This window comes from Protopterus annectens, chromosome 4.part1, assembly GCF_019279795.1.
Source record: "Protopterus annectens isolate FY-2018-M chromosome 4.part1, PAN1.0, whole genome shotgun sequence".
NCBI lineage: Eukaryota > Metazoa > Chordata > Ceratodontiformes > Protopteridae > Protopterus > Protopterus annectens.
The window spans coordinates 190,532,098-190,560,011 of NC_056734.1; the positions used below are offsets into that span (position 1 = coordinate 190,532,098).

A 27,914-nucleotide genomic window follows, 5' to 3' on the forward strand; every position below is an offset into this window, starting at 1 on the left:
TGTAGGACAGACTTCCCGGCCACTTAGAATCAGAATCACAGAACACATCACCAATATTAGGACACACAAGATAACGAATGCCTTATATAAACACACTTTGGTACACAATACTGCCAAATTCACATTTATGGTTATTGATATCATACAAGGGAACAGAATAAATAAAGCAGGCTGGCATTCAATCCTTAATACTAAAGAAAAGAAATGGATTATCAAACTGGGGGGATTATTCCCACCTGGTCTTAATGATAATTTTTGAATTAACCAATGGGCTTTTTGTAACCTCTTTATATAGCTTTGTCACACTTTTGTTTGGTCTTATTTCACTGATGAAGGTTGTGTATACCCTACCGAAACCGGTCTGTTGCAAAAGTGTCAAATATGTGGAGGTTTTTTAACCTGTCACAATAAAAAATTTTATTTTCAGGATCCATGTTTTGCTGGTTCTGTCCTTTTTTGCCTGAGGTAATTTCTCAAGGGCCTAAAGGAATTAAAGCAACCTCTAAGAATGCTACTCCCCCTCAGATAGGGATTCCCGAGCACTAGACAGATTGGGTAAAAATGTATACACCTCTGCTACTCTTGCTTTCAGGGAACTAAATTGTCAGTTCCATATGTTAACATTTCTGCAGCATACCCTGGAACTCCTCAAACAAAAATTGTCTTCCATTCCTGCTTGTGCAGAATCTAAAGAGTTACAAGACTTAATACATGCAAGTCAAGTAACTAAACACACCTTGCACTGTGGTTTTGACACCCTAGAAGCTTCTTGCAGGGCAACAGTCACCGGATCTGTATTAGAAGGCATGCATGGCTTACGGAACAACCCTTGCCAGACCATGTAAAATCTAAATTTTTGGATGGCCCCTTGCATAAAGGCAACTTATTTGCACCAAGGCAGAAGAGGTATTAAAAAAGATGGAAGAAAAAGCAAAATCTATGCAGGCAGTTAAGGACTTTTTACAGGTCCAGCCACCCAGGTTCAGCAGACATCGTCCCACTAAGCACTGGTCCTTTCCTGCTCCCACTTAGCCAGTTCAGCCCAGACACCGGGGAACCAGACCCCCCCCCCCAGGCAGCAGCCTCAGGGACTGCAGAGATCTAAACAGTGGACTACCTCCACTTTACAACCAGGGAGTTCTATGCCACCCCATTATGGTAAAAACTCACAATGACTCACCTCCACTCCCTCCCACTGCCCACCTTCACTTACCCCTAGGAGGAAAACTCTCCTTTCACACAAGCACCTGGGGCACCCTTGCCAGCGACCGCTGGGTTCTCAACATAGTGTCCCAGGGATACAAATTTTCCTTCCACACCCTTCCAACCCCAAAAGGGTTCCCAGATCTACCTTCAAACCAGTGGGCAGAGGCGCAAAAGCAATAAGGCCGTAGATCACGTTCCTACAGAACAGGAAGGCCAAGGTTTCTACTCCAGACACTTTCTGGTACCCAGGAAAGAGGGCACCTGGTGGCACATCCTCGATCTATCCATTCTAAACACCTTCCTGGTTATCCCAAAATTCAAAATGCTCACCCTCCAAAAGCTGCTACCCATGCTCTCCAAGGATGCTTGGCTAGCCACCCTGGATCTAAAAGAGGCCTAACTCCACATTCCTATCAGGGAGTCATGCAGAAAATATCTCCATTTCAGGGCAGGATCTCAGCACTTTCAGTTCTCTGTGCTTCCCTTTGGCTTATCTACTGCTCCCAGCCTTTTCACAAAATATCTGGCTCTGGCCATTGCCTTTTGCAGACAAAGAAATATCCAGATTTACCCGTACTTAGACGACTGCCTAATTCAGGCAGACATCCAGGAAAAGCTGCTCAAGCACCTGGCCTTTGTAAAGTCCCTACTAACCTCCCCAGGGTACACTATCAATGAAAAGAAATCAAAACAGGTGCCCACCAAAGGGTTTTATTCCTGGGAGCAAGCCTGAACACAGCATCCCAGATGGCATTCCTTACGCCAGAAAAACAAATTTTCCTGATAACCTACTTCTCTCAACTAGCCACCAGACCCCAGTTGTTTGCAAGGAAGATCCTGCAAGCTCTGGGGTTCATGGCATCTTGCATACTACTCATTCCATATGCCCTACTGCATATGAGGAAACTTCAGTGGTACCTAAAAAGCCTTTGGTGTCAACACTCTCAAGATCTGGAGACTCTTATACCTATAATACCTTGCCTCAAAAATATTTTCTTTGGTGGGCAACAGCATGCTCCCACAACAAGGGACTACCTTTATTGCCACCCCCGCCGCCCAGACCCTCAGCAATGATGCATCAGACTATGCTTGGGGTGCACACCTATATGGCAGGTGCATACAGGGCCAATGGAAGCCACAGTAAATTAATCTGCACATCAACCAAAAAGAGATGATGGCTGTCCAGCATGCCTTGATAGCTTTCAAGCCCCCTTCTCTCCCCAGGGCCTCTCCTGATCAAAACAGACAACACCACTGTGATGTGGTGTATCAACAAGCAGGGAGGGACTCACTCCTACCCTCTATGCAGGCTGGCCATGACCCTTTGGCACACAGCCTCTGCCATGCAACTCCACCTGCTAGCACAAGTCCTACCAGGTTCTCTCAACTCTCTGGCAGACCAATTAAGCAGAAATCTTTTCAACCCCCATGAGTGGCAGCTCAACAGAAAAACCTTCACCCAATACCTCAAACATGGGGCACCCCGAAGGTTGACCTTTTTGCCTCCCACACCCAACCATCAGCTCACCAAATTCTGCACCAGGTACCATCACTACATGGCTTGGAAAGTGGATGCCCTGTCCTTTCCCTGGGTCAGTCTATTGGTGTATGCCTTTCCTCCACTACCTCTCATCCCAAGGGTGCTGCTCAAGATAAAGGAGGAAAAACTAAGGATAATCCTTATAGCTCCAGACTGGCCTTGTCAGCACTGGCACACTTTGCTGCTCAGTCTGTCCCCACTACCACCATGGCATCTTCCTCAGATTCCAAACCTCCTGACCCAGAAGGAAAGGGAATTCATGCATCCCCAATTGCAGACACTCAGTTTGGCAGCTTGGCTTATTCCCTAATCCCAATCAGTCTGCCAACCTCAGTACACAGGTTCTAGATGTTATATATGAGGCTGGATGCCCTAGCACTAGAAAGTCTTATGCAGACAAATGGAAAAGATTCTGCACCAGGATTCAGGCTAAGGGAGCCAGCACGGCACAGCCCTCCCTCCCTCTCATCCTGGTTTACTTAGCTGACATGCTACACAGAGGCCTCTCTTTTTCCTGTATTAAAATTCATGTTTCTGCTATCTCTGCTCATTTTCCCACTGAGCAGCCCCTTTTCCCACACCCTTTGATCATACAGTTCCTATGTGGGGCTACCAATTTGAGACCACCCAGAAGAGCACCAACCCCAGCTTGGGACCTTAACTTTGTGTTGGAGAAGCTCACCCTGCCCCCCTTCGAACCAGCTTCTTCTGCAGAGCTAAAATTTCTCTTCTGGAAGACAGCTTTCCTTTTGGCCATCACTTCAGCCAGAAGAGTCTTTGAGCTGCAAGCACTCATGGCTGTGGAAGCTTCATCATCTTCCATGCTGACAGGCTATCCTTCGGGACTAACCCATCCTTCATGCTCAAGCTAGTGTCCTGTGTGGCTTTCAACCAATCCATTCATTTGCCCACCTTTTTTTCCTAATCCATAGAACAAGGGGGAAAGGATCCTGCAGTCTCTAGATGTGCACAGACATTTCAAAATCTGTCTAGACAGGACCAAATCCTTCAGAAAGTCTGATCAATTGCTGGCTAGCTTTGCTACTGGAGCAGAAGGCAAAGCCATCTCCAAACAAACCATTTCCAAATGGATAGCACACTGCATCCACTTTTGCTACAAACGGCACAGAAAGCCTCCCGGGGGGGGGGGGGATCAGATCTCACTCCACCAGGGTAGCCTCCACCTCTGCAGCTTTCCTCAGAGGAGTCCCCACCAGGGGACATCCTGGATGCTGCCACCTGGACATCTGTTCAGACTTTTACCAAACATTACCACTTGCTTTTCTTCTCCAAATCCAGGGCAGGGTTTGCCTCTCCAGTCTTGCAGGGCATCCTAGCCAGCCCATACTTTCTTTTGACTGCCTCCACCCATTTCCTCAACTTTGGGAATCAACCCAAATGTGATGACTGCAACAGTGAAACACGAAGAACATAGTACAGTTGTGTACACTTAACATAAATGTAGATGTTCGCGTGTATTCATTGTTGCAGTCCTGGATGTCCTTCAAGGATGCATCTGCAGTCATAACATATGGGTTGTCCTGCCTCAGGCAGCCCTTCGGTCGGCCGGATTCCAAAGTCTGGGTCTGGCCTCGGCTGATGTCGCACTTTCCCCGACGTCAGAGCGTCTGGGTTATAAAAGCATCAGCCGACGCCATCTTCCTCAGTCTTTCTTGCCGCGTGGTGCCCGAAGCAGAAGCAGTTCGCAAGTGCCGGACGGCCAGCTCCTTTGAGTCAGCTACCGAAGACTTCGAAAAAGCTAAGTACCCCGTTGGGGACTCTTTCTTGCCTCAGCCGATGTCAGATAAAGTAAATAATTGTTTAACTTGTGGGAAACAAATACCTCATAAGGATTTCCACTCTTACTGCCTCCCTTGCTTAGGCCCGGACCACGACGTCTCGGCCTGCTCTGCCTGTGCTTCCTTGAACCGACGAACACTTAGGCGTCAGTCGGAGTTTGCAGAGGAATATTTTGGGGCTAACTTTGCATATAAAATGCCGTCGGAGACTCGGACTTCTCATGTAGTTAAAAAATGGAAGGACAAGGACAGACCCTCGCGGCCCGCGGTTTCGGCTGAAACCTCGGTCAGGCCTACTGCGAGTGTCTCGGTTTCGGCTGAAACCAAGTCCTCGGTGCTTCCTGTTGCCGAAACCTTACAACCGACTACCTCGGCCTCGGAGGCTCCGGCCGAGTCGGTTATTGAACTACCTATGGAAACCGGTGTCCAGGACATGTCCGACACCATACCTTTAGACAAGTCCACCCCTGCACGTGGTGCAGCCAGACCCCCTGCATCCATGTCCATTAAGGCCTTCTCTAGGGCTAAAGCTGCCAAACTTGCCAAAGCTTTGCCTCCCAAGTCTACCTCTCAGAGGCCTTCTACCAGCACTCAAATTCTCAGCCTAGCAGAGGATCTTATCTCCTTAATTAGAGGTTCTCAACCTCACCCGGACAGGGGCTCTCTTCCACCTCCAGACAAAAGGCCCAGGGTCGAGCCCTCTGACCCCCACTCTTCAGATGAGTCTACGGATGAATCTGTGTTGTCAGAGCACCAGCAGGAGGCTTATTCGGCCTACGAAGATTCTGATGCTGAAGAATCTATCCCTTCGGCCTCCCCTCCTGAAGAGTTTTCTTTTGGTGAGACACTGCATTCTATGAGAGAACATTTCCAATGGCAGGGCCAGGAATTTTCTGATTCTAGAAAAAGATTAAGGACCTTTTTGCATTTACCTCAGCATAGGCCTTTGGCTATGCCTCCTGTTTTGAATGTTATTGATTATGTGTACTCTGATGCTAGTACAGCCCCTGATTCTCTCTCTCCGGCTCCTGCCAAACCTGATAGGTACTACAGGGTCCCGGATTCTCATTTTCACCTGTACAAGGCCCACACTGCAGACCCAGAAACCATTTCACAGGGCCCAAAAGGGATTGCAGCTGTTACTGCTAAAAATCCTTTACCTTCTGAAAGGGAATCTAGAGCTTTAGAGCGATGGGGAAAGATAGTTTATACTTCTGCAACTCTTTCTGTGAGGGCATTAAATTGTCAATTCCATATGATTCAGTGCCAAGAGTATTTGTTAGATGAATTGTATAAGAAACTTTCATCCTCTGAGCCCCTTGACCGTAAATCTCTTCAGGATCTGGTACATAACTCACAGCAGGTTAGCAACCATTTTTTGCAATGTGGTTATGATGCACTGGAAGCTTCATGTAGGTCAGCAATGACAGGGGCAGTTATACGAAGGCATGCCTGGTTGAAGGAACAATCTCTACCGGACCATGTTAAAGCTAAGCTCCTGGATGCTCCAATGGAAAAACAAAAATTATTTGGTTCCACGGCCCAGGAGGTCTTAAAGAAGTTTGAAGAAAAGGCAAAATCTGTGCAAACAGTCAAGGACTTTCTGCAGGTACAACCACCGAGATTCAGCAGAAATTGGCCTACTAAGAATTGGTCCTTTCCGGACTCAGACAGATCACATAGAGGCAGGAACAGGCGTACCAGAGGTAGAGGGCAAGTTAGAGGCCACTACAGAGGCAGTCAGTGGCAGCCACCCAGCCAGAGAGGTAATGCAGGAACAGCAACAACAACTGCTACACCAGGACAAACACAATGACTTATTTTTGACTCCGCCAACCAGGGCTCAATTAGAAGCACCATTGGGCGGAAAGCTTTCTTTATTTTCAGAAAATTGGCATTACATTACAAGGGACTCATGGACACTGCAAATAATAGACAAAGGATACAGGTTCCATTTCCACACATTGCCAAAAAGAAAAGGAATGCCAGACCTGCCACCAAATCAGAGGGTGGAGGCTTTGAAGCAAATCACCAAATTACTACAAATGAAAGCCATAGAGAAGGTTCCTCTCTCAGAACAAGGCCAAGGTTTTTATTCAAGGTTATTCCTTGTTCCCAGGAAAGAAAATCAATGGAGGCCTATTCTCTATCTGTCCACACTGATCACTTACCTCATTGTGCCGAAATTCAAGATGCTGACCCTACAGCAGCTTCTTCCCATGCTGGGCAAGGAGTCTTGGCTGGTGACTCTAGATCTCAAGGAGGCATAGCTGCATGTCCCCATTCGACAAAGTTCCAGAAGACACCTCAGATTTCTTGCAGGATCAGAGCATTATCAATTCTCAGCATTGCCCTTTGGCTTATCTACTGTGCCCAGAGTATTCACAAAATGCCTGGCATCAGTAATTGCACACTGCAGACTTCAGGGGATTCAAATCTACCCATATCTGGATGACTGCCTGATACAAGCGGACAGCAAGACAAATTTGTTAAAGGACTTGGACTATGCCATCAAGCTATTACAGGCCTTGGGATACACAGTCAACTTCCAAAAATCAAGACTTGTACCATCCCAAAGGATAACCTTTTTGGGTGCAGATCTAGATACAACCACCCAGATGGCCTTTCTCACAGAAGAAAAACAGAAACAACTTCCAGATTACTTCAAGAATCTGACAAGACAAACTCAGCTAACTGCAAGGAAAATCCTGCAGGCCCTGGGTTTCATGGCATCCTGCATAATACTAATTCTACAAGCCAGACTACATATGAGAAGATTGCAATGGTACCTAAGGAGTGTATGGACTCAGCACAGTCACAGCTTAGAAACTCTGATTCCAGTCATACCTTGCCTTCAAAAGGAATTCCTGTGGTGGGCTCAAGCATGCCAGACCAACAGAGGGTTGCCTTTCTTCAAACCAAAAGCAAACCAAACCATCACCACGGATGCTTCAGACCAAGGTTGGGGAGCACACATGGAGGACAAATGTATTCAAGGGCTGTGGTCTCAAGGGCAGCTGCAAATGCACATAAACCAAAAGGAAATGCTGGCAGTGATACATGCAATCGAGGCTTTCAAACCTTTCCTTCAACAAGGCCACCTGCTAATAAGGACAGACAACACCACAGTTATGTGGTACATAAGCATGGAGGCACGCATTCCTACCCTCTATGCAGACTGGCTATGAATCTATGGGATCTTTGTTTGAAACACAATATACAACTACAGGCCCAGTTCGTGCCAGGGAAAGACAATACTCTGGCAGACAGTTTAAGCAGAACTTCCATGGATGCACACGAATGGATGCTGCACCCAGACATCTTCTTGCTCATAACACAGACATGGGGAAGGCCCGAGATAGATCTGTTCACCTCACCCCACAATCATCAACTGAAAATTTTTTGCACAAGGACATACCATCCACAAGCATGGAAGGTGGACTCTCTCTCTTTCAGCTGGAAAGCCCGAAAAGTCTATGCTTTCCCACCAATCCCATTAATGTCCAAGGTTTTACTGAAGGTCAGGGCAGAACAGCCAAAAGTGATTCTGATAGCTCCAGACTGGCCAAGGCAGCATTGGTACCCACTGTTGAAGAGCTTGTCAAAGACGAAACCGTGGCCTCTCCCATTATGGCCTCTTCTTCTGACGCAGAACAATTACAAGATCCTGCATCCCAACCTAAAGACCTTGTAGCTAACTGCCTGGAGAATACCATGACTCCTTCCCAGGACAGCTTATCCCAGAGGGTAAAGGACATTATTATGGAAGCTCGCCGCCCTTCCACAAGGAAGGCATACTCAGCAAAATGGAAAAGATTTCTCATTTGGAACACAACAAAAGGCCTTGATGTGACAGTGATGAGCATGTCACATATACTGGAATACTTAGCAGAATTGTTCCACAATGGCCTGTCTTATTCTTCCATTAAAATACATGCCTCAGCAATTTCAGCAGAATACAATGTAAATCCTCCTGTCTACTCGCATCCTCTCTTAAGACAATTTCTCAGAGGAATCAAAAACATCAATCCTCCAAGGAGACCACCTTTACCTACTTGGGACCTTAACTTTGTGCTGGAAAAACTTACACTCCCTCCATTTGAACCAGCAGCATCGGCAGATCTACAGTTTCTATCCTGGAAAACTGCATTCCTTCTGGCCATAACTTCAGCAAGAAGAGTATCTGAGTTGCAAGCTTTAATGGCAGTGCAGCCATTTCTTATTTTTCATCAGGACAGAGTTTCATTAAGAACCAACCCAACTTGTATGCCAAAGGTGGTATCTAGAGTATCCTTGAACCAAGCAACTCATTTGCCTACATTCTTCCCAAATCCACAAAATAAAGGGGAGAAACTTCTCCACACTTTGGATATCCACAGACAATTACGCTACTATTTGGACCAAACTAAAAGTTACAGAAAGACTGACCAACTGTGTTTGTAGCATATGCAGCTGGGACACAAGGAAAAGCAATTTCCAAACAGACAATCTGAAAATGGATAGGAAATTGCATTCGTTTTTGCTACTCCTTTCATGGAAAGACTGTTCCTGTGAATATTAGGCCTCAGTCCACGAGGGCCACAGCCACCACTACAGCCTTCCTAAGAGGGGTGGCTATCAAGGACATTTTAGAAGCTGCTACATGGAGCTCCGTGCATACTTTTGCCAAGCATTACAATTTACCCTTATACTCCAGATCCAGAGCAGGTTTTGCTACAGCAGTCCTGCAGGGTCTCTTAACTACACCATCATTTTCTTAGTACCTCCACCCCCAGATTGGCTATGGTATTCTACCCATATGTTATGACTGCAGATGCATCCTTGAAGGACATAGTACAGTTTTGTACCTACCATAAATGTAGATGTCCGATAGGTATGCATCTGCAGTCAGGTTTACCCTCCCTCCTTCCCCTCTGTGGTATTCCTAGGGTGTTTACTCCTCTATTAGCTAGCTGGGGGATCTATTATGGTGTATTTGTTTGTATATATATGTATATATTTTTGCAAATGTTTGGAATTTATTGCATTTCTCCAAATTTAGCCTTCCTAGAGGGCACCTGGCATCTGGGGCAAGAAAAACTGAGGAAGATGGCGTCGGCTGATGCTTTTATACCCCAGACGCTCTGACATCGGGGAAAGTGCGACATCAGCCGAGGCCAGACCCAGACTTTGGAATGCGGCCAACCGAAGGGCTGCCTGAGGCAGGACAACCCATATGTTATGACTGCAGATGCATACCTATCGGACATCTACATTTATGGTAGGTACAAAACTGTACTTTTTCCTCCCTCCATCCCCCTATTTTCCTTTTTTTTCTCCTCTTCTCTCTCTTTACAAGGGACATATTGGTATTTACTTTCTACAGGTGGAGTTCTTCCACCAGAAACAGCCTCCAACTTTGGGGCCCCTGACAGGTTAGGGCAAGAAAAACTGATGTAATGGCATCGGCTGCCTTATTTATGCTACTGACGACCTGACATCAGTCCTGAAGTGACAGCAACTGACGCAGAAATATTAAGCCTCTGGTATTTGGGCCGGCCGAGGACTACCCTGGCAGGGATTACCCAAATGTGATGACTGCAACAGTGAATACACTCGAACATCTACATTTATGGTAAGTGTACACAACTGTACTGTATTCGTAGAAAACAGCCTTACTAGCAGTACCTACCCACCCTTCTCCTTTTTAGATTTACGTAGTTTGGTGTTTGGGTTGCTGTTGAAAACTGCTCTGTGGCCTTTAATGTTGTATGGGGGGGGGGGTTGGTTTGAGTCATCAGGTTTTCACAAAAGTTTCCATCCTCTGTTCCTAATAGACCTTAGAAAGCTGAAGGGGTGCAGTTTGTGAATCTGTAAGGCAACCCATGTATTGCCAGGTGATTGCTCTGTCAGACCCACAGACATACAGCAGGAAGGACTCTGAGCTTTAGTAGACTGCCAGAGGAGGGGTGGCAGGGCACTACTACGCAAATGCCAGTAAAGCAGTGTGTTCTTCAAATATCTGCTGTTGCAGGTTAAGTAGGGCTTCAAACTCCTTTACTTGCCCTTGCCCCCCCAGGACCCATATTAGCACTCATTTATGTGTCCACACCCTTGCAGGGTTCATCTTAGGACTTGTTTCTGGCTCTGCATTGGTAGGGAGTTTTGATATTCAAGTTTTTTTTTGATATTGTAGTCCTTAGTGTTTTGGTCTTTTCCATTTTAGTCTCAAGATTTTATTTTTCAAGATTCCCTTTTAACATTTCCATAGTAAACCACATATATATGTTTGTTTTTACATGTAAATACACACACTCACATCCCGGGCTACCAATACATTTTCATTAAGAGAGATATAGTAAAAGAGGAAGACTATCTTGTACTAACCTCACCAAAACTCTCAAATGTAAGCTTAGGCTGCCCACAGCTCAGAACACAACTCTCCCTGGGTAATTATGAAAGTTTTTCAGCACAAAATCCACAACCACTACATAGTAGCAGCTTCCCTTCTTCTTCTAACCTCCCAGTTAAAGGCACAAAAGCAGATCCGCTCCTGCATGAACTCCATCCTTTTCCTTTAAAACTTTCTCATAAAAGGAGACTAACATAAACCTATTCTCATGAAAGAACTATGGTATGTGTGTATGGCTGGCAGAACTAAGCTTAACCTAAGCCTTCTCATAGCCTACAAGACCCAATTTCAAAAGTAATCACACCATCCTTCACCTAATTATCGTCAGTATCCCATGCATCACAAATACTACCGTTCTCCCTACTTCACTAAGTGACCACTACCCTATATTCTTTGCATCTGAAAAGCTGTCAACCTCTAACCTCATTAACAGTGTAACCTTTAGACCATAATTGCATAACAGCTTCATTAAGCTTCAAGCCTCATCCTCAGAACTTGTCTTGTCATCTATCCTTTCTATCAAAGATTTTGACATGTCAGCCAGTACCTAAACATTTACTCCTCAAACACTGCAAAACAAATACTTCCCACTCATCTCCAGATGTCACAAACCAAATCAAAACAGGTGGCTTACAAACAAGCTCAGATCTGTCCTTATAATTAAGAGATGAAGCCTGGAAATCATGGAAACAAGACAACTTCACATAAACCAGGCAAGGAATCATGAACTTATGTAAACTAGTTCTATAATCAACCTTAAAACTCCTGGGCCAAGGTAGGTCAAATAATTATTAAAAAAGAACTTTTGCCACACAACAGATGCACTATCACCAGTAGACTTTCTAAGAGAATGAACCCCTCCTATACTGACAAAAGTTTAACATGTTCAAATCCATTGACACTGTCCCTACCTTTCTACTTCAAAGCAGTTACAATAAAATATAACAGAAATGTAATTAGCAGTAATCCATGGAGTTAATCCCCTTCCCCAAGATTGGATGGCCTCAACCCATGGTTTATAAAAACTTGGGCTGAAAGTATATCTCACCCTCTTGAAAAACATATTTAACCTCAGCTTATGTAAACAAATCCTCAAAATCTGGAAAGACGATCAGTTAAATGAATTTATAATACAGTAATAGCCCTCTCTCTTGAGATGACACATCAGATCCATTTCTGTTCTGCTTACCCCTGGTAAATTCTTCGAAGAAATAGCCTACCACCCACTTTCATCATAGATTGCTGAGCAGCAACTATTGTGGACCAATCAGCACAGTTTCTGAGCAGACTGCAGCACAAGGCTGTGGACAAAGGGCAGTTAACAGATGCCATTTTATAGATCTTGCCAAAACATTTGATGGACTACACCCTCCTCCTTTAGTAGAGCTATACTACACCATGCCAGCAGCAGTAATGCTACCCATTAGCTTATCAACTTTATACATCCTTCCATTTCAATGTTGCAGTATTCTTTACACTAGGGACCCCTGCCAAGGGAAGCCTGACGTCCAGCAAGTATATCAAAGCCTTTAGGTTGCTTTAAGGTATGCCATATATCGCACACACATGCTCCTTGTGTAGCATATGACATAAGGGTTACATCTGGATGTACCATCCTCAGAACTTCTTTGCGGCCAGTCAGAATGCCATCTCTTGATCGTCAGTCTGGACACCTGTTCCATTACTGGTTCACCAAGCCATTGCAGATAATTGCCCCATTGTGTTTTTTGTATCTTACCTTTTATTTTATTCTTTATTGCTTGAGGGGTTTCATGTCATCCAAGGAGGGTAAATGCCAGTGTGGGAGACAGATTCCCCATAAAGAGCATCACAAACCATGCCTGTTTTGCCTCGGTGCTTTCCATGACCATATATCCTGTTCAGTCTGTAATCTTCTTTGGTGTTGTATCTAGAGAAACATCTTAACCTATTGGCTAAAGATGCTATGGAAGGAACTTCCCGCTGCGAGGGTCAGCCATCCATGAAGAAGGCCAAGAAATCTAGGCCAGATTCTTCTGCCGTACAGCCTCCACAAAACCCCCCTTCTGAGGTGAGTGAAAACTCTGAGGTACATCTGGCTTCACTGTCAGATTCTTCAGCTGCGACCGTGTTGGAGTCTGGTGGGGATCCGATTTTTAGGCATGTCCATGGAGGACTTGCAGACATCTGCATTGGACATTTAGTGGGAACAGTGGCTGATTATTTCCAAGGGCCCTAGGGGTTTTCCTCGAATTTAAGTCAGAGAAGAAATCTTTACTGCCATTATTGAATGCTGTTTGGGGTCAGAACCTTCTATATTTCCTAAAGTGGACATCTCTTTAAAGAAATAGCAGAAAGCTAAGCATATTGTTTCAGCTTTTAAACTCCCACAGAGTGAATGGCAGAGTTTCACTTGGGGATTGTTAAATGCTTTGATGGCTTTAAAGCCTCCTCAGGGTGTTTCTGATCCAGCTCCTCCTTGATCCTCTACTCCCCTTAAAAAATCCAGAGAACAGGATTCCTCTGAGGAGGAGGCAGAGTCAGATGAGGAGTCCCTTGCCTACTTCTCTGATATTTCCTCTCCTTTAGATTATGGGTCTGAGGAAGATGAGTCTACTAGTCCTGATACTCTTTTTAAGGACCTTTATTCAGCAACATAATCTCTAGGATGATGGAATTTTTTTAAATTGGATTGTGCTCAGGTTTCTGAAGTGCAGAAAATGTATTATGAGCTCCTGCAGATTAATTCTTCTAGGTCTTCTGCTGTACCACCTATGCTGGTTGGATTGTTGGATGCCTTTTCTGATGCTTCTAAGGCTCCTGACTGCCAGCTCCCTGCTCCCAAGAAACCAGGTAGGCTTTATAGGGTACTTGAGGACTGTAAATTTCTTTATAAGTGCCCTTTTGCTGACCCTTCGGTGGTGTCTGTGGCTTCTGACAAGCCAGTTCAGTTGTTTCCTTCTTTAAAGTTAATGCTTTCTGACAAAGATAGCAGAACTATGGAAAGGTTGGGGAAAAAGGTTTACACCTTTGCTGCTTTAGCTTTTATGGCGGTCAATTATCAGATCCATTTGTCCAGGTACCTGTTTGCTTCCCCCCTAAACAACAGATGCACAAGCTACTTTGCCCTGATACCCCCTCATGGGAAGTCACCGAGGGATGCTCTGACACGATTGTCCTCCGGGTTTGCTGTATGCCTTTCCCCCGTTTCCCCTCATCCCAAAATTCCTCCAGAAAGCTCAAAGGTTGAGAAGCAGTGATCCTCATTGCCCCTTATTGGCCCTGTCAAGTCTGGTTCCCTTTCCTATGGCCTCATCTGATTCACAACCTGTGGATCCTGGATCAATCCCAAGGTCTGCTATCCCATCCTCAGAGACTAATTCACTCCAGTCTCCACAGCCTCAAGCTCATAGCTTGGTTTCTTCTGATGATTGCCAGGCTGATATTTCATCTCCTGTTCGTGAGATTCTTCTGGCTTCACACAAACCTTCCGCCTCAAGCTCACAGCTTGGTTTCTTCTGATGATTGCCAGGCTGATATTTCATCTCCTGTTCGTGAGATTCTTCTGGCTTCACACAAACCTTCCGCCTGGAAAACGTATTCTAGTAAGTAAGATCATACCATAGACCCCTTTTCCATGCCTATTCAGAAGATCCTACAATGTTTGACTACCCTGTTACATGCAGGAGCTTTAGCATCGACAATTACTGTGCATTTAACAGCTATTGTAAATTTTCACAATGGCTTTGATAATTCTTCTGTTATGTCACACTGCGCAAAACCTTCTGGAAAGGAGTAATGTTAAGTTGTCAATCTCGCCTTCATTCTTGCTTGATGGGTTCGAGCCGATCCTCGGCTCCGACTCGGCACTTGCTAAGCTCGAGAGTCACTTTTACCAGCTCGAGGCAGCCCCATATCCCATGATGCAAGTCAGTAAGTACCCAGATCTCGTTTGCCGCTTTGCTGATGAGGTCCTCCTTTTACCAGCTCCTGGTAAGTGATTTATACACTACTTCTTTGCCCCTCTTTTCAGTTTAAAGTTAATTTTAGACTTATAGTTTTAGACTAGTTTTGGTCCCTTTCTGACTAAAATTCCCTCTCTTCCTTAAAGTTTTTAGTCAGGCCTTCTCCCATCCCCCCCCCCCCCCCTGTTAGGGTGTGTGTGTGTGTTTGTAAGAGAAAGTTTTTAGTCAGGCCTTCTCCCATCCCCCCCCCCCCCTTGTTAGGGTGTGTGTGTGTGTTTGTAAGAGAATAGTTTCACTTTTTTTTGGGGATTGTTATATTTCTTGGACAGGTGTTGTGTGTGTGTGTTTTTTACACTATGTCTAAGGAAAGGGTCTCAGGCTTTAAGAAGTGTGACTCGTGCTGTCAGAAGATGTCTCTGACAGACGGTCACACTTCTTGCTTATACTGCCTGGGACCTCTCCACCTGCAGGACTCCTGTGCGATTTGTCATTCTTTTAGCCAGAGAGTCCTGCAGGAAAGGAGAAATAAGCTGATTTTGAGGGGCCTACTTAAGCCGGAGGGCTCTCCGGCTAAGTCGGCTCCATCTAAGACTTCTAAGTCTTCCAAGGCCCAGGCTTCTGTGTCCAAACCTGTGGCCTTGGCTCCGACCCTTTCAGAGTCGAGATCGGCTCCGGCTGGAGCCGATTCTGGTTTGCACAAACCTTCGGCACCGATGGCTATCGGTGCCGATTCTGGTTCGGCCACTTCGGTGTCGGCTCCGATCGGTTCCGATCACCATGTGGCTCAGGCTTCGGTGTCAGTGCCGACCGGTTCCGACACCCTTACTTTTATGTCTGTATCGGCTCCGGCCGGAGCCGATGCATCGAAACTTTCTGTCGGTGCCGAAAAGTTGTCGGCTCCGACAGCTTCCATGGTTTCGTCGGCTCCGATGGTTCCTTCGAGGAAGAGATCTAGGTCCCCTTCCTTGGAGCCGATACTCGGCTCCGGCTTCTCCTCTCCTCTCGGAACGGAGCCATCGGAGCCGATCATCCAGGTCATCCAGGCTTTCTGACCATGATTTAGAGAGAGTGGTCAGTAGATTATTAAAATCACAGGCACTGGCCCAGATGCTACATAGTCCATCTCAACAGACGACTATTAGTCCACACCCCATTGCAGTTCCTCCTTCGACTCTACCCCAGAGTTTGGAGTTGGAGTCTTCGGGAATGGTTTCTGCTACGGCTGAGGGACAGATACCCCCTTCTGCTCCTTCAGCCTCTACTCTTATCTCCTCTTCGAGACCTTCCTTAGAGGGATTCGGTGGTCGGGCTTCCCTGGTCTCCTCCGAGGGGGTGAGTGGCATCGAACCCTTGTCCGACCCCACTCTTCCCCTTGGAGCCTCGGCCTTGGTGAGCTCGGCTCCGACATCTGCCTCGGAGCCTTCCCTTTCGGTGGGTCCTGGAGTTCCTGGTTCTTCGGAACGGGTTCTCTCGGACCTCCCTGGGAGGGGAGCCTTCGAGGTGATGAAGAGTGTGCTGGCCACTGGACTCAGCCAGCAGTCTGTTTCCTTAGCTCCTCCCTCTATGGTGCCTGTCGATATCTCTGCCACTTCTCTTGCTCCTGGACCCAGAGATCCTCCGCCTCAGGTTTCCCCACTGGGAAGAACCCCCTCTTCCGAGGATTCTCCTGATCAGTCAGGAGATCCTCTGCGAAAGAGGACCTGTAAAAGGAAACACGTAGACTCCCCCGAGTCTATCACTTCAGATACTGACTTAGATGAGTCACAGGGATCCCCAAGATCCCCCTCTGAGGATGTCTCCTTTTCAGACATCCTAGAACTCCTTAGACAGAGAGGAAACTGGCCCACCAATAATCCCTCTGAGGATGAGTCGGTATACCTGGAGGCGTTTGGATCTCGGCCCTCCACCTCCTGGGTGTCTCCGCCTTTCGACCCCCTTATGCAGGTTATTGCTCGAAAGGCGTGGGCTGCTCCTGACTCTGTAGAGCCAGTCCCTAGGAGGCCTTCTAAATTTATTACTGCCCCGTCGGACAAGCAATTCCTCACGAAAGGTGTCCCTGCTGATGCCATGGTGGTGGCGGCTGCCACTAAGAAGGAAGTTGCAGATCCTTCCGTACCTGTCCATCTTCCTAATAAGGACTCTAGGACCATGGATAGGTATGGTAAGCGGATGTTCTCTTCAGCGACCTTTGCTATGCGTTCGCTGAACTACCTATGTCACTTCACCAGACTCCAGAGGGATATCCTTAAGGAGCTAGGTGAAGTAGTACAGGATCCTACAGCTGCAGGGGCTCAAGAAAAAATTGCTTCGCAGCTAGGAACCCTTAATTCTATTGCTAACTCCTCCATGCGACTGATATCATATGCTGCAGATGGAGCGAGTAGGGCCGCAGGTACAGATGTGGCTCTTAGACGCCAAGCCTGGATGCGGCTCTGTAATTTTGCAGATCCCTTTAAGGCATCCTTCACAAACTCTCCCTTTGATGGGTCAGCTTTGTTTGTCCCTCAAGTGAAGGAAACGTTGACCAGGTGTGAGCAGGACGGCAAGACTCTTTCTGCCGTAGGGGTCCGTTTTTCCACCCCTTCTAGACCTTACCCCAAAGGGCAGAAGGGTGGCAAAATGTGGTTCTGCAAATCCCAAGGAGTCACGCCGGATTCACGTGGTCAGTTTACCCCTAGAGGCAGAGGGGGTAACAATAACAGACGCTGCTCTAGAGGCAGAGGGGGTCCACAAAACCAGGGAAGCAGAGAGCCTCTCTGACAAGCCCCTTCAGCATCCCTGAGATGTTGCCCGGCTGTCCATCCTTGGAGGCAGTCGGGGGAAGACTATCGCTGTACCCAGAAGCCTGGCGTTCCCTCACTCAAGACAGATGGGTACAGTCGATCATATCCGAGGGTTACAAAATTCCTTTCGAGGAAAGTCCTTTCTATCACTCAAATTCCCTTCCAGATGTACCACCCGGTCTAAGGGAAATTGCAGAGTTAGAAGTCTTAAAACTACTGCAAAAGAGCCATTCAGCCAGTTACAACAGATCATTCAGAGCCGGAATCTACTCAAGGTTCTTTTGGTCCCCAAAAGACGGGAGACTGGAGACCAATATTGGATCTCAGCAGACTCAACAAGTCTGTGAGGAAGACAAGATTCTGAATGGTCACTCTTCAGTCAATTCTGCCCTTCTTACAGAAGGACAACTGGATGTGCTCAATAGATCTTCAGGATGCGTACTATCACATAAAAATTCACAGACGCTCCAGGAGATTTCTCCGCTTTCGGCTGGGGTCCAGTCATTTCCAGTTCAGAGCCCTGCCCTTTGGTCTCACTACAGCCCCCAGAGTGTTCACCAAATGTATGACAGTGGTCACGGCTCACCTGAGACGTCAAGGATTCCAGGTGTTTCCGTATCTCGACGACTGGCTCCTTTCAGCCACCACCAGGCATCAGCTTCTTCAAGCCAGGGATTACACAATAAATCTTTGTACTCAATTTGGCATCTCGATCAACTCCGAAAAATCATCCTTATTGCCCTGCCAGTCTATTACTTTCATAGGCGCAAACTTAAACACTGTTCGGATGTCAGCTACCCTTACAGATCAAAGAATCTCAGACATTCAAAGTCACGTCAGGATCATTCTAGCCAACAAGAAGGTACAGGCCAGAATGGTTCTAAAAGTGTTAAGCCTCATGGCTGCGGCCATTACCCTTCTTCCCCTGGCTCGCTTCTATATGCGCCTTCTTCAATGGATGTTGTTCACTCAGTGGTCTTACCAACAACTTCCAATGCGTCACCAAATACTGGTGACACAAATTTGCAAGAATCATCTTGCTTGGTGGATCACTTCTCCCCAGATTCACCAAGGCAGACACTTTGTACCCCCATCCCCGGTAGCCACTGTCACTACGGATGCCTCCCTGATCGGGTGGGGGGGGGCATTATCAGGGCAGGATGGTTCATGGGACGTGGCAACCTTTCGAATACCACCTGCACATAAATGTCCTAGACATGAGAGCAGTGCTTTTAACGTTGCAAGCCCTCAATGACTTTCTTCCCGTAGGGACAATTGCAGTCCACACAGACAACATGTCTGTAGTTTGGTATATCAACAAACAGGGTGGAACCAAGTCCTACCCCTTGTGTCGAGAAGCGCTCAGACTTTGGCAATGGGCGATCTCCTCTCATCGGTTTCTGGTAGCAACGCACATCCCTGGGAAAACCAACATTTTAGCGGACAGATTGAGCAGAGCTATTCTCATGCCTCACGAGTGGTCTCTCAAACAATCTATAGTGGAAAAGATTTTTCTGGAATGGGGTCGCCCATGTTGCGATCTTTTTGCTACTCCCCAAAACAGCAAATGCCCAGACTTCTTCTCTCTCTTCCCACTGCCAGACCATCCCCCCAGAGACGCTCTGACCCAGGATTGGCCCCAGGGACTTCTTTATGCCTTTCCTCCATTTCCTCTGATCCCTCAAGTTATCCAGAAAGCAACCGTTTTGAGAGCCAAATTGATTCTCATTGCTCCTTATTGGCCTCGACAAATTTGGTTTCCGTTCCTCCATCGTCACCTTTTGGTGCAGCCGTGGCATCTGGCCAGATCTTCTGATTCACCAATCCGGTCAGCTGCACCAGTCTATCCCTTCTCTCAACCTCACAGCATGGTTGCTCCACTTCCTTCCTTAGCCAGGCTTCCTAGGATCTCTAACCCTGTTAGAGACATCATAGTAGCTTCCTTAAAATCCTCTACCAGGAGGATTTATACGTTTTTCTTATTGGGCTAAAGCCAAGAATATTGATCCCTTCACTGCTCCAGTTCAAGCAGTTTTGGATTTCTTAGCGGAGATTTTTCACGCGGGCTCCTCTTCTTCCACAGTTAGAGTTCAGTTGGCTGCTATCTCGAACTTTCATGTCGGGTTCGCAGATCACAACATTATGTCCCACAGGCTTTGTAGAGCCTTCTTGAAAGGAATTTTCCTCCTGAAGCCTCCAGTCAGGAGTCCTCCTCCTCAATGGGACCTAAATTTAGTGCTGACATCCTTGATTCTTCCCCCATTCAAGCCAGCTGTTTCTTGTTCCCTGAAATTTCTTTCATGGAAAACTTTATTCCTGGTTGCTATTACATCGGCTAGGAGGGTGTCTGAACTTCATGCTCTATCTGTTCGCCCCCCCTATTTGGTCTTCCACAAAGACAGAGTATCATTGAGAACTAATCCGACCTTTTTGCCTAAGGTCAACTCAAAGACTAATTTGAATCAAGCCATTGATCTCCCTGTATTTTTTCCAAACTATTCAAACAGATCGGAACAAAAATTACATTATCTTGATGTCCACCGCCAACTCAGATATTACTTAGACAGAACAAAACAATTCAGGAAATCCGATCAACTCTTTGTTTCCTATGCTGATAACAAGAAAGGCCTTCCTGTCTCAAAAGTGACCTTATCTAGATGGCTTTCTTCTGTCATCGCTGAAATTTATCGGCTCAGGGGAAAACAGCTGTGCTCGAAACCTAAAGCACATTCAACCAGAAGCTTAGCTACTTCTACAGCCTTTCAAGCTAGACTTCCTTTAGACACTATTTGTGCAGCGGCTACTTGGGCCACTCCTCATACATTTGTTTCCCATTACAAATTGGATTTGGCCTCCAGGGACAGAGCCAGTTTTGGCTCTACCGTTCTCAAGAGTCTGTTCCATTGAGCCACCCAGGATAGAGGTGCTAGGGACGCAGTCCCATCAAGCAAGAATGAAGGCGAGATTGACAACCTAACATTGAGAAGTTATGTACCTACCATAACGTTCCATGTTAGTTGTCTTCTCGCCTTCTTTCTTGCGACCCTCCCTCCTTCCCCCAGGCCTGGACAGACCTTTCTCTACAAGGAATTACACTTCTGAAGACCGTACAGAGCTGGTCCTTCTACCATACTGCAGGTTTTTCTCTTTTCTTTCTTCCTTTGGGAAGTTATTATGCTAGGTGCTATTGCCCTTTTGTCATCAAACGAGATCTGGGTACTTACCGCCTTGCATCATGGGATATGGGGCTGCCTCGAGCTGGTAAAAGTGACTCTCGAGCTTAGCAAGTGCTGAGTCGGAGCCGAGGATCGGCTCCGAACCCATCAAGCAAGAAAGAAGGCGAGAGAAGACAACTAACATGGAACGTTATGGTAGGTACATAACTTCTCATTACATGTCAGACCTTCTGTCAAGCCTCCTATAGAGCCTTGGGACTTGACATTGGTGCTTTAGTCATTAACAAGCCCTCCTTTCGAGCCTTCTAACTTATGTGATATGAAATTTTTGTCTTGGAAGACTCTACTTCTAGTAGCCGTTACCTCAGTGAGAAGAGTATCTGAGTTGCAGGCCTTGCGTGTCAAGAGACCTTACTTGATTTTTCATAGTGTCCCTATGTACTGACCCTTCCTTTATGCCCATGGTCATTTCTTGGTTTTCCATTAACCAATCTATTGACCTGCCCATTTTCTTCCCTCATCATTCAAATAGAGAGGAATATCTTTTGCATACCCCCAATATTCATAGGCAACTTCGTTTCTACTTGGACAGAACTAAATCTTTCAGAAAAATGAATTGTTTGTGGCCTTTGCAGGACCCAGATTGGGTAGGCCTGTCTCCAAAATTACTTTATCTTCTTGGCTTAGAAATGCTATTACCTTCATCTACCTCCAGAACAAAGTGTCTTTACCTTCCAGAATAAAGGCTCACTCTACTAGATCGATGGCTACTTCAGTGGCTTTTCATTCCAGAGCCTCTATGGATGATATCTGGGCAGCAGCCACTTGGGCAAGACCTCATACATTTATCACTCGTTACAAACTGGATTTGGCCTCCAGGGAACGATCATCTTTTGGTTCTATGATGCTCAGAAATGTCCTTTCTTAGGGCCACCTGGGACTCAAGTAGCTGGGGACTTGATCTTAACAGTAAGGAATGAATAAAGATTTACATCAGATAAAAAAGTTATATCTTACCATAACGTTCCATCTGTGTTGTTGATTTTTATTCATTCATTACTTCCCACCCTCATTCCCCCTGCCTGGACTCCTGTGGACTTTAGGATTTCCTTGTCAGTTAAGGTATTTGCTCAGACAGCACCTCCTACTATCTCTCTTATTACTTGTATACTATAGTGGCGGGCAAACTTGATCTGAAGAGACTATGAGAGGGGCATAGTGGGTAGGTCTTAGCTGAGAGTTTTTTGGCTGGCGTGAGCTTGGTAATGGCCGTGTCTGTTCTGAGGACGGAACCGAATTCTTAACAGTAATGAATGAGTACAACATAAATGGAGCATTATGGTTAAGACATAACTTCTTTTTATCTATTTTCCTGTTGGTTGGTCATTGTATTTCCATGAAAAAATATATTTGAAACTGTAATTCCAGTAAACATTGCCTTGGATCCTATGTTGTCTCCCAGTAGTAACTCAATAAATACTTTACAAGAATATGTCTTTTTCACAATGTATTTCTTTTTTTAACAGATCCATTTGTGCCCTTTATCCCTCAAGAGGAGAGTGATGAATTTGTCTTCTCTGTGGCTAACAAGAAATCAACAATTCCATGTCGTACAACAAACCCGGATGCCAGTGTCACACTTCATGAAAGGAAAACTGGAGATGAGTTCCCAGCTGTCTATGACAGGCAGGTGGGGTTTACAGGTTACTATGAAGACCAAACTTATATCTGCCGCGCAACATTTAATGGCACTGAATTGGACTCAGAACCATATTACGTTTTCATTCTTAAAAGTAAGTTATATTTTTTTCTCTTCCCCTAAATCGTTAGCTGTCTACATAAATATTGCTTTGTCATGGCCATCTCACAGACATATCTGTATCATTTTCTGTTCAGTTACAGAACTCTAATACCTTGGAAGCCTATGCTACCACACCATACCCAGTCACTGTTAACTGCCAAGACCAGGCATTGCAGTCCAGTAATTTGCTTTGCAAGTAATAATTATAGCTGTTACACAACTTGTTACTTTTGTAATATAGTACTTTATTTTGCTATCAGAATGTATTTCTGCAGCACTGTAATGGAAGCAGTAATATTTAGATCAGATATTGTCATTTTCATTTTTTTCTCAACTGATGGGTCTAGGATCTGGCTAACCTGCTTTCTCTAAATTCACAGATCCAACTGTCGAGCTCCTTCCTTTACCCATAATACCCCACTGACCTACCATACCTCAGGTCTTGTTTACCGTCATATCACTCAGATGCAGATCGCCTTCTCTTGAGCAATTGGATGTTATAAGTTTCATTCCAATTGATTATTTTTGTCCATTTGTTTCTCCTGTCCTCTCTAGTTCTCAGGTTCTGTCCATCAAGTAGTCCTTTTCTTAACTGTTAGTTGTTTGGGTACCCTACTGATTACCATTGTTGGTACTCTTGTCTTTCTATCCTATTTGCCTTTTCCTACCCTTTTGGAGGGTATTTCTTTGTACTATTCTTAGTACTTCTTCTCCTGTCCTAATTAAAAAAAAAACATATTAGTATGTAGTACTTTTGACTGTCTCTATCTCTTTAAAAGTCATGGCTGATAAGTCAACTGGTTTTAAAAAATGCATTTCGTGTGGGCATAATGTTGCAAATTCTGATGCCCACAGGGAATGTGTTTACTGCTTTGATGCAGCCCATTTCAATACAGACTATACTATCAATGCAGGTTTTAACACCAGAGCTCTTAGTGACCAGTGGAATATATTGGTGTTGAAGGGCCTTCTTTCTTCTACTTCCTCTTCTGTAACTACTGGGGCTCAAACCCCCTCTAAGAGGTTTGAAAAAAGGAAGCCTGAATCGGCTACGAAAGATATGATTAAAAAAGTCTCTGGACCATTCACCAATGTTGGCTCCAACCACTGATTCTCCTTCAAAAATGTCAGAAAAGTTGGATCTGGCGCATTTGGATCCTACCTTCTTGAAGCCCACGTCACCTTGAATCCAGTCACCCCAATTCTTGTCAGAGCCAGTCACTCTTTGACTCCATTCACCTTTTCCCAAGAGACTCCGAGGAGACATTCCAGGCCACCTTCAACCAGCTCCTTCCTTAGGTCCTTCTGGAGCTTGTCTGAAGCAGAGGTGAACAGGATGATAAGGAAGTTATTCAGAGCTCCATTCCAGATGGAGATAATCCTGTCTTCATCTCCCATTGGACCCATGATCCTGTCCTCCACCGACCCTCAATTGATCCCTCTTACTCTAGTCTTTTCTGTGATTTCGGCCCCTTGGATCCGAGATCCTTGAGGCTGTCCTTGTCTGATCTGATGACCAGTCATTCTTTGATTCCAGCAATGTTCACGAGTCATCTGGCTGCGATACTTTTGGTGCAGGAGGCTCTTTGGGTTGAAGCGTCGGTGCTGGCTCCATGGGGTTAGGGTCGACTCCAAATTTATCAGAGCCATCTTTGCCTGTAGGAGCCTCAGCACTGGACAGCTCAGGTCTGACTCCCTCCAAAGGACAGATCTGGAAGGATTCAGAGCTCGTTAGCATAGGGGTCTTCGACTCCAGTACTGCTGGATACTGTTTCTCCTAGACTATCTGCCTTTGAGGTAGTGGTGGGGGCCTTCTCTCTACCTAGGGAGAGCACATCCTTGTACCCTTTGGATCCTCTCTTTATTCCACCAGTGGGCTTGAGCTCGGAGCCTCTCATTTCTATCCCACTGGGACAGCCAATCCAATCAAACTACAGTCAGTCTCTCAGGACTCCCTATCACTTGCGATAAACCACACCAGACCATTCCACTGATTAGGTCCCAGGGAAGAGAACATACAAAAAGAAACACTTAAATTCCCCTCAAGACTCTCTCACCAATGATACTGACTTTGACGAAGGGGAAGGGTCCTCAGATCACCTGAAGATGTCTCCTTTGGAGAAATTCTGGAACCTTTAAAGCAAAAAGGTGGATGGTGTTCCGATCCCCCATCCCAGGAGGAGTTGGTACTCCTACAGGCTTTTGGGTGCAGCCCAGCTATGTCTTGGATGACCCCTCAGCTGATGAGCTGATAGACCTTGTTTCATTGCCATGCCTGGAAGGAGCCCCAGATACTGTGGAGCCTCTCCCCAAAGTGACCCGATTGATGTTTAGCCCCTCCAAAGGACAGAGCACACTGGAACAGTGGGGTTCCAGAGGATACCATGGTTGTGGCAACAGCCACTAAGAAAGAGCTTTCAAAGCAGAGCTCATCAGTCCATTCCCCTAACAGGGAGTCTAGAGTGTTAGGCAGATTTGGAAGGTGCATTTAAGCCTCAGCGATCTTTGCCCTGCAATCACTGAATTATTTGGCATACTTTATAAGGCTGCAAAGAAATTTCACGTAAGTGCTCTCCATATCTGTTTCCGGGTCCATGTCTGTGGAGGACCAGAACAAAATTTCTTCACAACTGGCCACCCTTCTCTCCATATCTAAGTTGTCCAAGAAGCTTGTATTGCATGCTACAGAGGGTACCTCACAGGTAGTTGGTTCGGGCATAGTCCTCAGGAGAGATGCCTATATGCAGCTGTGATTTTATGAAGCGCTTCAAGTCTTCATTCATTAATGCTTCCTTTGATGGATTAACTTTGTTCATCTCAAAGGTGAAAGAAAAGCTCTCGAAGTGAGCAAGACAGAAAGACCTTGTCTGCTGTTGAGATCCATTTTTCTACTTCTCAGAGACTCTCTTGCTGGAATCATTGAGGAGGTACAAAGATGTGGTTTTGCAAGTCTCAAGGTCCTTTCCAAGATTTATGAGGAGATGATTCTCCCCCAGAGGCAAAGGGCAGAACTCTAATGGAAGATGCCTCCCTCACAGTAGAGGTGGCCCACAGAACCAGGGTTTCAGGGATGCTTTCTCTGATAAACCCTTTCAGTGCTCCTGAAAGGTTGCCCAGCTGCTATTCTATGGAGGTAGTTTGGGGGTTACTTATCTAAGCACCCAGCAGCATGGGCATCCATTACAATAGAGTGTTGGGTGCAGAATTGTTTCATGCCATTTTCCCAAACACCCACCATAAAAATGAGGAAAATCTGTTATGTACCATCCAGTCAGAGGGTGGCAGCAGCCCTGAAAATAAGAAAGCTGCTAGAAAAAAAGAATCCTCCAAAAAGACCCCTACACCCAGACTAGTTGGGATCCAGAATTTATTCAAGATTCTTTTTAGTGCCAAAAAAGATAAGGGATTTGACCACATTGGTGATTCTATTAGAGGAGGACCTACATCTATTTTTTTAGAAAACTGTGAACTCCTATGGCAGCTAAAACTTGACGCATTTAATCCACCAGGGCTTAACGATAGTTGTAATATTTCTGCCCATTTAAAGTACAAGTCATATTTTAGGTAGTTTGTTTTGACTTGTTTCTTTATATACATTTTTATTTTTATTTACCATTTTTTTGAGCAGCATTGTATTTGTCTTGTACTTGCTGTCATACAGCTTGTTTTTATATCTATTTAATAAGAATGCTGCCCTCCTTCTTTATGCTCTATTAGTAGCATACATAAATATAAATACAAATATTCTCGTTTTGTCTATTTATTATATATATTTATATTTTCGTGTGTTTATGTTATTTTTTATACAGGTTGATATTAGACAATAGCTTTTGTTATGAAATTTGAAATATATTCTTTTCCTGTGAAGGTTTTTACCAATTTTGTATTTAAATAGTGTATTTATTCCAAATAGGTTGTTACGATGTTAATACCATTTTAAGTCTTCTTTGTGTGGTTAGGAAGTGACGTGATTAGTCTCTCTTGTTTTTAAGCAACCTCATTTTTTGTATTCCCATTCACTCTGAAGAAGCTACCTTCTTTGAGTAGCGAAAACGCTGTGTGTATTTATTCATTTTAATAAATTGCGTTAAGGACTATCTGCCTGGTGTGTTACTGCTGAGATCCATCTGCCTGGTTTTCACTAGTTTGTTTTGCTTGGCGTTCTTTATAGTTTCACTATGGCATCGGACTCTGCTGCTAGCCCAACCAGCCCTAACTTTTTTGAGTCGAATGGGGCTCCCAACGTCGATACAGCCAGTTTGTTGTTGGCAGTATCACAGAGACTGGACTCCTTGTTCAATCGCTTCGAGCTCTTTGAAAGGACTTTCGGCGGCCCCATTTCTGCGAGTGCTGCTGATACGCAAAAAGGGGCGAGAACAGGAATTTCTCTTACTGGTTCATCGGACATTATTCCGGCTGCACAGCCACAAAGAGTTTTTACTCAAGCTTTTACATCTGCTGTTCCGTTAGCATCAGGGACCTGTTTTTCTAGCACTACAGAACAGAAGGGAAATAATGCTGCACTTATTGGCGATACCACTATTTCGCATTGGATTAACAACACAGGTGACTTTTTTACATTTATTAAACCTTTGGTTGATGTATCGCCGGTGCCTGATGTGCCTCAGGCCCCTGATTGTGAAGAAACTGTTACGGACAAACTCAAGTTATTGGACAATAAAACTTTTAAGCTTCGTAAGCTACAACTAGAAGTAGCTTACTTTAAGCAATGTTTAGAGGAAGGCCTTATTCCAAAGGGTCTTAGAAGCAGTTTTACTCCTTCTAACTTAATTTCCAACAATATGTTTGTCGTTGAACTAAAAGAGTTGTTTCAAAGACAGGGTTTCCAACTTATAGAACTAATTGTGAAACACTATTCTTTGTGTATAGCTGAATTGACTAGGGAAGTCTGTGCATTAGATGAGGAAATTAAACTATGTGATTTTTTTAATCAACTTAAATTTGACTATGCACGCATTTTCTCTAGCATAGACACCTATTTGGTGAAACTGAAGTCAAATAAATCAAAGAAACTATATAGAGATAGGCTTGCATACGCGAATGATAAAGCCTATCCCAAGTTAAGTGTTTTTGAGCATGACAAAAGGAATGATGTCCATGTTGATGAAACTGAATGGTGTGACTCTGATATCATTACTAATACACACTCTGCTACCCCTATTAGTGACACTCACAATGGTCCTAGGAGAAGCAATAGAAATAAAGACAAAAACAAACAGCTTGACAAAAATTGCCCTTTGGACAATAATATTA

At 45.2% G+C, this 27,914-nt stretch overlaps 1 protein-coding gene across 1 annotated transcript in view; it reads left to right on the top strand.

Annotated features, from left to right (window-relative positions):
• Positions 1-27,914, top strand: part of PDGFRB (platelet derived growth factor receptor beta) — a 743,049-nt gene that overhangs the window by 42,852 nt on the left and 672,283 nt on the right. Inside the window, exon 3 of the mRNA XM_044070754.1 lies at positions 22,366-22,632. Coding sequence (XP_043926689.1) covers positions 22,366-22,632 — 267 coding nt within the window. The remainder of the gene's footprint in view (positions 1-22,365; positions 22,633-27,914) is intronic.